Here is a 15,206-nt window from a genome sequence, read left to right as displayed (position 1 = left end):
GTTGATGATGGTGGTGGTGGTAGATGTGGTGATGGTGGTGGTGGTGATAGTGGTGGTGATGGTGGTGATGTTGGTGATGGTGGAGTGGTAGTGTAGTAGTAGCGGTTAGTGCTACGCTGCGCTATGAACCCGGCTATAGGATAACCACGCTACAGGATAACCACGCTACAGGATAACCACGCTACAGGATAACCACGCTATCGGATAACCACGCTATAGGATAACCACGCTATAGGATGACCACGCTATAGGATAACCACGCTAAAGGATAACCATGCTACAGGATAACCACGCTACAGGATAGCCACGCTATAGGATAACCACGCTATAGGATAACCACGCTATAGGATAACTACGCTACGGGATAACCACGCTATAGGATAACCACGCTACAGGATAACCATGCTATAGGATAACCATGCTATAGGATAACCACGCTACAGGATAACCACGCTAAAGGATAACCACGCTACAGGATAACCACGCTACAGGATGACCACGCTACAGGATGACCACGCTATAGGATAACCATGCTGTAGGATAACCACGCTATAGGATAACCACGCTACAGGATAACCACGCTACAGGATAACCACGCTATAGGATAACCACGCTATAGGATAACCACGCTACAGGATAACCACGCTATAGGATGACCACGCTATAGGATAACCACGCTACAGGATAACCACGCTACAGGATAACCACGCTATACGATGACCACGCTATAGGATAACCACGCTATAGGATAACCACGCTATAGGATAACCACGCTATAGGATAACCACGCTATAGGATAACCACGCTATAGGATAACCACGCTACAGGATAACTACGCTACAGGATAACCACGCTATCGGATAACCACGCTACAGGATAACTACGCTACAGGATAACCACACTATAGGATAACCATGCTATAGGATAACCACGCTATAGGATAACCACGCTACAGGATAACCACGCTACAGGATAACCACGCTATAGGATGACCACGCTATAGGATAACCACGCTGTAGGATAACCACGCTGTGGGATGACCACGCTATGGGATGACCACACTATGGGATAACCACGCTACAGGATAACCACGCTATAGGATAACCACGCTATAGGATAACCACGCTACAGGATAACCACGCTATAGGATAACCACGCTACAGGATAACCACACTATAGGATAACCACGCTACAGGATAACCACGCTGTAGGATGACCACGCTGTAGGATAACCACGCTGTAGGATAACCATGCTAAAGGATAACCACGCTACAGGATAACCACGCTATAGGATAACCACGCTACAGGATAACCACGCTACAGGATGACCACGCTACAGGATAACCACGCTATAGGATAACCACGCTATAGGATAACCACGCTATAGGATAACCACGCTATAGGATAACCACGCTACAGGATAACCACGCTGTAGGATGACCACGCTGTAGGATAACCACGCTGTAGGATAACCATGCTAAAGGATAACCACGCTACAGGATACCCACGCTATAGGATAACCACGCTACAGGATAACCACGCTACAGGATGACCACGCTACAGGATAACCACGCTATGGGATAACCACGCTATAGGATAACCACGCTATAGGATAACCACGCTACAGGATAACCACGCTACAGGATAACTACGCTACAGGATAACCACGCTATAGGATAACCACGCTACAGGATAACCACGCTACAGGATAACCACGCTACAGGATAACCACGCTATAGGATAACCACGCTGTAGGATAACCACGCTGTAGGATAACCATGCTAAAGGATAACCACGCTACAGGATAACCACGCTATAGGATAACCACGCTACAGGATAACCACACTACAGGATGACCACGCTACAGGATAACCACGCTATAGGATAACCACGCTATAGGATAACCACGCTATAAGATAACCACGCTATAGGAAAACCACGCTACAGGATAACTACGCTACAGGATAACCACGCTATAGGATAACCACGCTACAGGATAACCACGCTACAGGATAACCACGCTACAGGATAACCATGCTACAGGATGACCACGCTACAGGATAACCACGCTATAGGATAACCACGCTATAGGATAACCACGCTATAGGATAACCACACTATAGGATAACCACGCTATAGGATAACCACGCTACAGGATAACCACGCTACAGGATAACCACGCTACAGGATGACCACGCTATAGGATAACCACGCTATAGGATAACCACGCTATAGGATAACCACGCTACAGGATAACTACGCTACAGGATAACCATGCTATAGGATAACCACGCTACAGGATAACCACGCTACAGGATAACCACGCTACAGGATAACCACGCTATAGGATAACCACGCTATAGGATAACCACGCTATAGGATAACCACGCTATAGGATAACCACGCTACAGGATAACCACGCTACAGGATAACCACGCTACAGGATAACCACGCTACAGGATAACCACGCTACAGGATAACCACGCTGTAGGATAACCACGCTGTAGGATAACCACGCTACAGGATAACCACGCTATAGGATAACCACGCTATAGGATAACCACGCTACAGGATAACCACGCTACAGGATAACCACGCTATAGGATAACCACGCTACAGGATAACCACGCTACAGGATAACCACGCTACAGGATAACCACGCTACAGGATAACCACGCTACAGGACAACCACGCTATAGGATAACCACGCTACAGGATAACCACGCTACAGGATAACCACGCTACAGGATAACCACGCTGTAGGATAACCACGCTGTAGGATAACCACGCTACAGGATAACCACGCTGTAGGATAACCACGCTGTAGGATAACCACGCTACAGGATAGCCACGCTACAGGATAACCACGCTACAGGATAACCACGCTATAGGATAACCACGCTGTAGGATAACCACGCTACAGGATAACCACGCTACAGGATAACCACGCTACAGGATAACCACGCTACAGGATAACCACGCTATAGGATGACCACGCTACAGGATAACCACGCTACAGGATAACCACGCTATAGGATAACCACGCCGTAGGATAACCACGCTACAGGATAACCACGCTATAGGATAACCACGCTACAGGATAACCACGCTACAGGATAACCACGCTATAGGATAACCACGCTGTAGGATAACCACGCTACAGGATAACCACGCTACAGGATAAACACGCTACAGGATAACCACGCTACAGGATAACCACGCTATAGGATAACCACGCTACAGGATAACCACGCTACAGGATAACCACGCTACAGGATAACCACGCTACAGGATAACCACGCTATAGGATAACCACGCTACAGGATAACCATGCTACAGGATAACCACGCTACAGGATAACCACGCTATAGGATAACCACGCTGTAGGATAACCACGCTACAGGATAACCACGCTATAGGATAACCACGCTGTAGGATAACCACGCTACAGGATAACCACGCTATAGGATAACCACGCTATAGGATAACCACGCTGTAGGATAACCACGCTACAGGATAACCACGCTATAGGATAACCACGCTGTAGGATAACCACGCTACAGGATAACCACGCTACAGGATAACCACGCTATAGGATAACCACGCTGTAGGATAACCACGCTACAGGATAACCACGCTACAGGATAACCACGCTACAGGATAACCACGCTACAGGATAACCACGCTGTAGGATAACCACGCTATAGGATGACCACGCTACAGGATAACCACGCTACAGGATAACCACGCTATAGGATAACCACGCTGTAGGATAACCACGCTATAGGATAACCACGCTGTAGGATAACCACGCTACAGGATAACCACGCTACAGGATAACCACGCTATAGGATAACCACGCTGTAGGATAACCACGCTACAGGATAACCACGCTACAGGATAACCACGCTACAGGATAACCACGCTACAGGATAACCACGCTGTAGGATAACCACGCTATAGGATGACCACGCTACAGGATAACCACGCTACAGGATAACCACGCTATAGGATAACCACGCTGTAGGATAACCACGCTACAGGATAACCACGCTATAGGATAACCACGCTGTAGGATAACCACGCTACAGGATAACCACGCTACAGGATAACCACGCTATAGGATAACCATGCTACAGGATAACCACGCTATAGGATAACCACGCTACAGGATAACCACGCTACAGGATAACCACGCTACAGGATAACCACGCTATAGGATAACCACGCTACAGGATAACCACGCTACAGGATAACCACGCTACAGGATAACCACGCTATAGGATAACCACGCTACAGGATAACCACGCTACAGGATAACCACGCTACAGGATAACCACGCTATAGGATAACCACGCTGTAGGATAACCACACTACAGGATAACCACGCTATAGGATAACCACGCTGTAGGATAACCACGCTACAGGATAACCACGCTACAGGATAACCACGCTATAGGATAACCACGCTGTAGGATAACCACGCTACAGGATAACCACGCTACAGGATAACCACGCTACAGGATAACCACGCTACAGGATAACCACGCTGTAGGATAACCATGCTATAGGATGACCACGCTACAGGATAACCACGCTACAGGATAACCACGCTATAGGATAACCACGCTGTAGGATAACCACGCTACAGGATAACCACGCTATAGGATAACCACGCTGTAGGATAACCACGCTACAGGATAACCACGCTACAGGATAACCACGCTATAGGATAACCACGCTGTAGGATAACCACGCTACAGGATAACCACGCTACAGGATAACCACGCTACAGGATAACCACGCTATAGGATAACCACGCTATAGGATAACCACGCTACAGGATAACCACGCTACAGGATAACCACGCTATAAGATAACCACGCTAGTGTAGTAGCGTGATTGCTGCGTCGATCTCAAAAGGTTTCCGGTGTCCGGGAGCTGTCCACCCCCTCTCCTGCCGCACGGCACGTCTTGGTGGGTTCACCTGACGGTGGTGACACATCCACGGTGACTGTGACCCCACCCACCACCACCACCACCCACCGTGTCTCCAGGCACCGCGCAACTCTTATCTCAGCGCCTCCACGAGTCGCCTCGACCTCTTGGGCTGCTCCTCCGCCACCGCCACCGCCACCTCGTCCACCCGAGCCGGGCCTAGCCCGGCGGGCCCCTGGTGGCACCCCAGGGAGACCCCCGGACCGCGCCGGCCGCAACCGCGAACCGGCAACGCCGCCGCCGCCGCCAATCCGACCGCCTTTCGCCCGGAGCGGGAGGACGACGAGGACGACGAGGAGGATGATGATGAGGAGGAGCAGGAGGATGAGGAGGAGGAGGAACCGGGAGGAAGGGCGACCCCGTCGGGGAGACCGCTGGGGGCCGACCTGTGTGGCCGGTCGGTGGCGGCGGCGGCGGCGGCCCGGACGGGGACGACGGAGCCGGCGTGCCGCTGGGCGGGGCCGCACGGTGGCCGACGAGGAGGAGGAGGAGGCGGAGGAGGAGGAGGAGGAGGCGGAGGAGGCGGAGGAGGAGGAGGCGGAGGAGGAGGAGGAGGTGGAGGAGGAGGAGGCGGAGGAGGAGGAGGCAGAGGAGGAGGAGGCGGAGGAGGAGGAGGAGGCCGGAGCGTCGTCTCCCGCTCGGAGGGGCGGCTCGTCGGAGCCGCCGGGAGGGCCGCGGGCCCCAGGCAGCACCTGGAGAGGTGGAGGGAGAAGCACAGGGCCAGCACCGGGGCCAGCGCCGGGGCCAGAGCCGGGGCCAGCACCGGGGCCAGCGCCGGGGCCAGCGCCCTGGCGACGGCCCGCGGGACGGCAGTCACGGAGAGCCCCCCGGTGGAGACGCGGAGATTTGAGAACAGAGGAGGAGGAGGCCGAGGAGGAGGAGGAGGAGGCGGAGGAGGAGGAGGAGGAGGAGGAGGAGGCGGAGGGGCCAGACCCCCGTCCTGCCTGGGGTGGACCGAGCCTCCCGTACCTCACGGCGGTCCGGGCGGTAGCCGCCCGGCTCCCGACGTCCGAGCGGCAGCCTCTCCCGCCGCGGCCCCCCGGCCCGCGGGCCCCTCGGGCCCCTCTGGCCCCTCTGGCCCCTCTGGCCCCTCTGGCCCCTCTGGCCCCTCGGGCCCCTCTGGCCCCTCTGGCCCCTCGGGCCCCTCTGGCCCCGCGGGCCGGCGTCCGCGGGGGCCCGGCGGCCCGGCGTCCGTCGCCCCCGCCGGGCCCGGCGGCCCCGGGAGCCTGTCGTCTCGCCTGGAGCGGCGGCTGAGGGAGGCGGCGGCCGCGTTGGAGGAGGAGGGCCGGCCGCTACCGCCGGAGCGGGCCCGGGACGAGCGCGGGGCGGAGGCCCGGGCGTGGCAGCCGCACCAGGAAAGGGACAGGCTGAGGGGGGCGGCACCGGGCCCAGCGGTGGCCGCGGCGACGGCCAAGGGGGCGGAGGGCGACGCCTGCTGGGAGGTGAGTGGGTGGGAGCGCCGTGCCTCCGCAGGGTCCGCTCAGCCTTGAAAAAGGAGTTTAGTAGGTTATCCTGTAGCGTGGTTATCCTGTAGCGTGGTTATCCTGTAGCGTGGTTATCCTGTAGCGTGGTTATCCTGTAGCGTGGTTATCCTGTAGCGTGGTCATCCTATAGCGTGGTCATCCTGTAGCGTGGTCATCCTATAGCGTGGTTATCCTGTAGCGTGGTTATCCTGTAGCGTGGTTATCCTATAGCGTGGTTATCCTATAGCGTGGTTATCCTGTAGCGTGGTTATCCTGTAGCGTGGTTATCCTGTAGCGTGGTTATCCTGTAGCGTGGTTATCCTATAGCGTGGTTATCCTGTAGCGTGGTTATCCTATAGCGTGGTTATCCTGTAGCGTGGTTATCCTGTAGCGTGGTCATCCTGTAGCGTGGTCATCCTGTAGCGTGGTTATCCTATAGCGTGGTTATCCTGTAGCGTGGTTATCCTATAGCGTGGTTATCCTGTAGCGTGGTTATCCTGTAGCGTGGTCATCCTGTAGCGTGGTCATCCTGTAGCGTGGTTATCCTATAGTGTGGTCATCCTATAGCGTGGTTATCCTGTAGCGTGGTCATCCTATAGCGTGGTTATCCTATAGCGTGGTCATCCTATAGCGTGGTCATCCTATAGCGTGGTCATCCTGTAGCGTGGTTATCCTATAGCGTGGTTATCCTATAGCGTGGTTATCCTGTAGCGTGGTTATCCTGTAGCGTGGTCATCCTGTAGCGTGGTTATCCTGTAGTGTGGTTATCCTGTAGCGTGGTTATCCTGTAGCTTGGTCATCCTATAGCGTGGTTATCCTGTAGCGTGGTTATCCTGTAGCGTGGTCATCCTGTAGCGTGGTTATCCTGTAGTGTGGTTATCCTGTAGCGTGGTTATCCTGTAGCGTGGTCATCCTATAGCGTGGTTATCCTATAGCGTGGTCATCCTGTAGCATGGTTATCCTGTAGCGTGGTCATCCTGTAGCGTGGTTATCCTGCAGCGTGGTTATCCTGTAGCGTGGTTATCCTGTAGCGTGGTTATCCTGTAGTGTGGTTTTCCTATAGCGTGGTTATCTTGTAGCGTGGTTATCCTGTAGCATGGTCATCCTATAGCGTGGTTATCCTATAGCGTGGTCATCCTATAGTGTGGTTATCCTATAGCGTGGTTATCCTGTAGCGTGGTTATCTTATAGCGTGTTTATCCTATAGCGTGGTTATCCTATAGCGTGGTTATCCTATAGCGTGGTTATCCTATAGCGTGGTTATCCTATAGTGTGGTTATCTTATAGCGTGGTCATCCTATAGCGTGGTTATCCTATAGTGTGGTTATCCTATAGCGTGATCATCCTATAGCGTGGTTATCCTATAGTGTGGTTATCCTATAGCGTGGTCATCCTATAGCGTGGTTATCCTATAGTGTGGTTATCCTATAGTGTGGTTATCCTATAGCGTGGTCATCCTATAGCGTGGTTATCCTATAGTGTGGTTATCCTATAGTGTGGTTATCCTATAGCGTGGTTATCCTATAGCGTGGTCATCCTATAGCGTGGTCATCCTGTAGCGTGGTTATCCTGTAGCGTGGTTATCCTATAGTGTGGTTATCCTATAGCGTGGTCATCCTATAGCGTGGTTATCCTATAGTGTGGTTATCCTATAGCGTGGTTATCCTATAGCGTGGTCATCCTATAGCGTGGTCATCCTATAGCGTGGTCATCCTATAGCGCGTAGTCGTGGGTTCGATCCTCACCCTGACTGCTGCTGCTGTCTGTGTGGAGTCTGTGTCTCTCCCGGTGGTGGTGAGATGTTAACTACCTCGCCTGGTACGCAGGAGGTCGTGGGTTCTTTCCCAGACCCTGACACCACGGTGGCTAGGAGATGTTAACTACCTCGCCTGGTACGCAGGAGGTCGTGGGTTCCATCCCGGACACTGACACCACGGTGGCTAGGAGATGTTAACTACCTCACCTGGTACGCAGGAGGTCGTGGGTTCGATCCCGGACCCTGACACCACGGTGGCTAGGAGATGTTAACTACCTCGCCTGGTACGCAGGAGGTCGTGGGTTCCATCCCGGACACTGACACCACGGTGGCTAGGAGATGTTAACTACCTCACCTGGTACACAGGAGGTCGTGGGTTCGATCCTCGCCCTGACCACGCCTGCTGCTGCTGCTGCTGTCTGTGTGGAGTGTGTGTGGAGTCTGTGTCTCTCTCTCTCTCCCTGTGGTGGTGAGATGTTAACTACCTCGCCTGGTACACAGGAGGTCGTGGGTTCGATCCTCATCCTGACCACGCCTGCTGCTGCTGCTGTCTGTGTGGAGTCTGTGTGGAGTGTGTGTGGAGTCTGTGTGGAGTGTGTGTGGAGTCTGTGTGGAGTGTGTGTGGAGTGTGTGTGGAGTCTGTGTGGAGTCTGTGTGGAGTGTGTGTGGAGTCTGTGTGGAGTGTGTGTGGAGTGTGTGTGGAGTGTGTGTGGAGTGTGTATGGAGTCTGTGTGGAGTGTGTGTGGAGTCTGTGTGGAGTCTGTGTGAAGTGTGTGTGGAGTCTGTGTGGAGTGTGTGTGAAGTGTGTGTGGAGTCTGTGTGGAGTCTGTGTGGAGTGTGTGTGGAGTGTGTGTGGAGTGTGTGTGGAGTGTGTGTGGAGTGTGTGTGGAGTCTGTGTGGAGTGTGTGTGAAGTGTGTGTGGAGTCTGTGTGGAGTCTGTGTGGAGTGTGTGTGGAGTGTGTGTGGAGTCTGTGTGGAGTGTGTGTGGAGTCTGTGTGGAGTCTGTGTGGAGTCTGTGTGGAGTGTGTGTGGAGTCTGTGTGGAGTGTGTGTGGAGTGTGTGTGGAGTCTGTGTGGAGTCTGTGTGGAGTGTGTGTGGAGTCTGTGTGGAGTGTGTGTGGAGTGTGTGTGGAGTCTGTGTGGAGTGTGTGTGGAGTCTGTGTGGAGTGTGTGTGGAGTGTGTGTGGAGTGTGTGTGGAGTCTGTGTGGAGTGTGTGTGGAGTCTGTGTGGAGTGTGTGTGGAGTCTGTGTGGAGTGTGTGTGGAGTGTGTGTGGAGTGTGTGTGGAGTGTGTGTGCTGTCTGTGTGGAGTCTGTGTGGAGTCTGTGTGGAGTGTGTGTGGAGTGTGTGTGGAGTCTGTGTGGAGTGTGTGTGGAGTCTGTGTGGAGTGTGTGTGGAGTGTGTGTGGAGTCTGTGTGGAGTCTGTGTGGAGTGTGTGTGGAGTCTGTGTGGAGTGTGTGTGGAGTGTGTGTGGAGTCTGTGTGGAGTCTGTGTCTCTCTCTCCCCGTGGTGGTCGCTCCGTGGATTTGTCTCCGGGACCTCCTCCGGCTTTCCCCTCCACATTCAGAATCGGCATCGGGCACCATCACGCGTTTAGAGTCGTTTAGAGACTGGCTGGGGCTCTATGGGTGTATATGCATCTCTATGGGTCTCTATTGTTCTATACGAGTCTCTGGATTTCTCTGTGGGGTTGTATGGGTCTCTATTGTTCTATACGAGTCTCTGGATCCCTGTGGGGTTGTATGGGTCTCTATTGTTCTATACGAGTCTCTGTATCTCTGTGGGGTTGTATGGGTCTCTATTGTTCTATATGAGTCTCTGGATCTCTGCGGGGTTGTATGGGTCTCTATTGTTCTATACGAGTCTCTGGATCTCTATGGGGTTGTATGGGTCTCTATTGTTCTATACGAGTCTCTGGATCTCTGCAGGGTTGTATGGGTCTCTATTGTTCTATACGAGTCTCTGGATCTCTATGGGGTTGTATGGGTCTCTATTGTTCTATATGAGTCTCTGGATCTATGTGGGGTTGTATGGGTCTCTATTGTTCTATACGAGTCTCTGGATCCCTGTGGGGTTGTATGGGTCTCTATTGTTCTATATGAGTCTCTGGATCCCTGTGGGGTTGTATGGGTCTCTATTGTTCTATACGAGTCTCTGGATCGCTGTGGGGTTGTATGGGTCTCTATTGTTCTATACGAGTCTCTGTATCTCTGTGGGGTTGTATGGGTCTCTATTGTTCTATACGAGTCTCTGGATCCCTGTGGGGTTGTATGGGTCTCTATTGTTCTATACGAGTCTCTGGATCTCTTTAGGGTTGTATGGGTCTCTATTGTTCTATACGAGTCTCTGGATTTCTCTGTGGGGTTGTATGGGTCTCTATTGTTCTATACGAGTCTCTGGATCTCTGTGGAGTTGTATGGGTCTCTATTGTTCTATACGAGTCTCTGGATTTCTCTGTGGGGTTGTATGGGTCTCTATTGTTCTATACGAGTCTCTCGATCTCTGTGGGGTTGTATGGGTCTCTATTGTTCTATACGAGTCTCTGGTTCTCTGTGGGGTTGTATGGGTCTCTATTGTTCTATACGAGTCTCTGGATTTCTCTGTGGGGTTGTATGGGTCTCTATTGTTCTATACGAGTCTCTGGATTTCTCTATGGGGTTGTATGGGTCTCTATTGTTCTATACGAGTCTCTGGATCGCTGTGGGGTTGTATGGGTCTCTATTGTTCTATACGAGTCTCTGGATTTCTCTGTGGGGTTGTATGGGTCTCTATTGTTCTATACGAGTCTCTGGATCGCTGTGGAGTTGTATGGGTCTCTATTGTTCTATACGAGTCTCTGGATCTCTGTGGCGTTGTATGGGTCTCTATTGTTCTATATGAGTCTCTGGATTTCTCTGTGGGGTTGTATGGGTCTCTATTGTTCTATACGAGTCTCTGGATCTCTATAGGGTTGTATGGATCTCTATTGTTCTATACGAGTCTCTGGATCCCTGTGGGGTTGTATGGGTCTCTATTGTTCTATACGAGTCTCTGGATCGCTGTGGCGTTGTATGGGTCTTTATTGTTCCATACGAGTCTCTGGATCTCTCTGTGGGGTTGTATGGGTCTCTATTGTTCTATACGAGTCTCTGGATCTCTGCGGGGTTGTATGGGTCTCTATTGTTCTATACGAGTCTCTGGATCCCTGTGGGGTTGTATGGATCTCTATTGTTCTATATGAGTCTCTGTATCTCTATGGGTTTGTATGGGTCTCTATTGTTCTATACAAGTCTCTGGATCTCTGTGGTGTTTGTATGGGTCTCTATTGTTCTATATGAGTCTCTGTATCTCTATGGGGTTGTATGGGTCTCTATTGTTCTATACGAGTCTCTGGATCGCTGTGGGGTTGTATGGGTCTCTATTGTTCTATACGAGTCTCTGGATCTCTGCGGGGTTGTATGGGTCTCTATTGTTCTATACGAGTCTCTGTATCTCTGTGGGTTTGTATGGGTCTCTATTGTTCTATACGAGTCTCTGGATCTCTGCGGGGTTGTATGGGTCTCTATTGTTCTATACGAGTCTCTGGATCTCTGCGGGGTTGTATGGGTCTCTATTGTTCTATACGAGTCTCTGTATCTCTGTGGGGTTGTATGGGTCTCTATTGTTCTATACGAGTCTCTGAATCTCTGTGGGGTTGTATGGGTCTCTATTGTTCTATATGAGTCTCTGAATCTCTGTGGGGTTGTATGGGTTTCTATTGTTCTATACGAGTCTCTGGATCTCTTTGGGGTTGTATGGGTCTCTATTGTTCTATACGAGTCTCTGTATCTCTGTGGGGTTGTATAGGTCTCTATTGTTCTATACGAGTCTCTGGATCTCTGCGGGGTTGTATGGGTCTCTATTGTTCTATACGAGTCTCTGGATCCCTGTGGGGTTGTATGGGTCTCTAATGTTCTATATGAGTCTCTGGATCTCTCTGTGGGGTTGTATGGGTCTCTATTGTTCTATACGAGTCTCTGGATCCCTGTGGGGTTGTATGGGTCTCTATTGTTCTATACGAGTCTCTGGATCTCTTTAGGGTTGTATGGGTCTCTATTGTTCTATACGAGTCTCTGGATTTCTCTGTGGGGTTGTATGGGTCTCTATTGTTCTATACGAGTCTCTGGATCTCCGTGGGGTTGTATGGGTCTCTATTGTTCTATACGAGTCTCTGGATTTCTCTGTGGGGTTGTATGGGTCTCTATTGTTCTATACGAGTCTCTGGATTTCTCTGTGGGGTTGTATGGGTCTCTATTGTTCTATACGAGTCTCTGGATCTCTATGGGGTTGTATGGGTCTCTATTGTTCTATACGAGTCTCTGGATTTCTCCGTGGGGTTGTATGGGTCTCTATTGTTCTATACGAGTCTCTGGATTTCTCCGTGGGGTTGTATGGGTCTCTATTGTTCTATATGAGTCTCTGGATCTCTGTAGGGCTGTATTGGTCTCTATTGTTCTATACGAGTCTCTGGATCCCTGTGGGGTTGTATGGGTCTCTATTGTTCTATATGAGTCTCTGGATCTATGTGGGGTTGTATGGATCTCTATTGTTCTATACGAGTCTCTGTATCTCTGTGGGGTTGTATGGGTCTCTATCGTTCTATACGAGTCTCTGGATCTCTGTGGAGTTGTATGGGTCTCTATTGTTCTATACGAGTCTCTGGATCTCTGCGGGGTTGTATGGGTCTCTATTGTTCTATATGAGTCTCGGGATCTCTGTGGGGTTGTATGGGTCTCTATTGTTCTATATGAGTCTCTGGATCTCTATGGGGTTGTATGGGTCTCTATTGTTCTATACGAGTTTCTGGATCTCCGTGGGGTTTGTATGGGTCTCTATTGTTCTATACGAGTCTCTGGATCTCTATGGGGTTGTATGGGTCTCTATTGTTCTATACGAGTCTCTGGATCTCCGCGGGGTTGTATGGGTCTCTATTGTTCTATACGAGTCTCTGGATTGCTGTGGGGTTGTATGGGTCTCTATTGTTCTATACGAGTCTCTGGATCTCCGTGGGGTTGTATGGGTCTCTATTGTTCTATACGAGTCTCTGGATTTCTCTGTGGGGTTGTATGGGTCTCTATTGTTCTATACGAGTCTCTGGATTTCTCTGTGGGGTTGTATGGGTCTCTATTGTTCTATATGAGTCTCTGGATCTCTATGGGGTTGTATGGGTCTCTATTGTTCTATACGAGTTTCTGGATCTCCGTGGGGTTTGTATGGGTCTCTATTGTTCTATACGAGTCTCTGGATCTCTATGGGGTTGTATGGGTCTCTATTGTTCTATACGAGTCTCTGGATCTCCGCGGGGTTGTATGGGTCTCTATTGTTCTATACGAGTCTCTGGATTGCTGTGGGGTTGTATGGGTCTCTATTGTTCTATACGAGTCTCTGGATCTCCGTGGGGTTGTATGGGTCTCTATTGTTCTATACGAGTCTCTGGATCTCTATGGGGTTGTATGGGTCTCTATTGTTCTATATGAGTCTCTGGATCTATGTGGGGTTGTATGGGTCTCTATTGTTCTATATGAGTCTCGGGATCTCTGTGGGGTTGTATGGGTCTCTATTGTTCTATACGAGTCTCTGGATCTCTATGGGGTTGTATGGGTCTCTATTGTTCTATACGAGTCTCTGGATCTCTGCGGGGTTGTATGGGTCTCTATTGTTCTATATGAGTCTCTGGATCTCTGTGGAGTTGTATGGGTCTCTATTGTTCTATACGAGTCTCTGGATCTCTATGGGGTTGTATGGGTCTCTATTGTTCTATACGAGTCTCTGGATCTCTATGGGGTTGTATGGGTCTCTATTGTTCTATACGAGTCTCTGGATCGCTGTGGGGTTGTATGGGTCTCTATTGTTCTATACGAGTCTCTGGATTTCTCTGTGGGGTTGTATGGGTCTCTATTGTTCTATACGAATCTCTGGATCGCTGTGGGGTTGTATGGGTCTCTATTGTTCTATACGAGTCTCTGAATCTCTGTGGGGTTGTATGGGTCTCTATTGTTCTATACGAGTCTCTGGATCTCTATGGGGTTGTATGGGTCTCTATTGTTCTATACGAGTCTCTGGATCTCTGCGGGGTTGTATGGGTCTCTATTGTTCTATACGAATCTCTGGATTTCTCTGTGGGGTTGTATGGGTCTCTATTGTTCTATACGAGTCTCTGTATCTCTGCGGGGTTGTATGGGTCTCTATTGTTCTATACGAGTCTCTGGATCTCTATGGGGTTGTATGGGTCTCTATTGTTCTATATGAGTCTCTGGATCTATGTGGGGTTGTATGGGTCTCTATTGTTCTATACGAGTCTCTGGATCCCTGTGGGGTTGTATGGGTCTCTATTGTTCTATACGAGTCTCTGGATTTCTCTGTGGGGTTGTATGGGTCTCTATTGTTCTATACGAGTCTCTGGATCTCCGTGGGGTTGTATGGGTCTCTATTGTTCTATACGAGTCTCTGGATTTCTCTGTGGGGTTGTATGGGTCTCTATTGTTCTATACGAGTCTCTGGATTTCTCTGTGGGGTTGTATGGGTCTCTATTGTTCTATACGAGTCTGGATCGCTGTGGGGTTGTATGGGTCTCTATTGTTCTATACGAGTCTCTGAATCTCTGTGGGGTTGTATGGGTCTCTATTGTTCTATACGAGTCTCTGGATCTATGTGGGGTTGTATGGGTCTCTATTGTTCTATACGAGTCTTTGGATCTCTGTAGGGATGTATGGGTCTCTATTGTTCTATACGAGTCTCTGTATCTCTGTGGGGTTCTATATGAGTCTCTATTGTTCTATACGAGTCTCTGGATCTCTGTGGAGTTGTATGGGTCTCTATTGTTCTATACGAGTCTCTGGATCTCTGTGGAGTTGTATGGGTCTCTATTGTTCTATACGAGTCTCTGGATCTCTGTGGAGTTGTATGGGTCTCTATTGTTCTATACGAGTCTCTGGATCTCTGTGGAGTTGTATGGGTCTCTATTGTTCTATAC

At 50.5% G+C, this 15,206-nt stretch overlaps 1 protein-coding gene across 1 annotated transcript in view; it reads left to right on the top strand.

Annotated features, from left to right (window-relative positions):
- The window catches only part of LOC116958769 (uncharacterized), a 45,038-nt gene that overhangs the window by 16,527 nt on the left and 13,305 nt on the right, over nt 1-15,206 (top strand). The window contains exon 5 of the mRNA XM_076057639.1: nt 5,058-6,440. Within this exon, the coding sequence (XP_075913754.1) occupies nt 5,058-6,440 (1,383 nt within the window). The remainder of the gene's footprint in view (nt 1-5,057; nt 6,441-15,206) is intronic.

The sequence above is a fragment of the Petromyzon marinus genome, chromosome 83 (genome assembly GCF_048934315.1).
Source record: "Petromyzon marinus isolate PM22_M1 ecotype Great Lakes invasive population chromosome 83, UKy_Petmar_22M1.pri1.0, whole genome shotgun sequence".
Lineage (NCBI taxonomy): Eukaryota > Metazoa > Chordata > Hyperoartia > Petromyzontiformes > Petromyzontidae > Petromyzon > Petromyzon marinus.
Note: the sequence above shows the minus strand (reverse complement) of the source record. Positions and strands in the feature narration are given on the sequence as shown.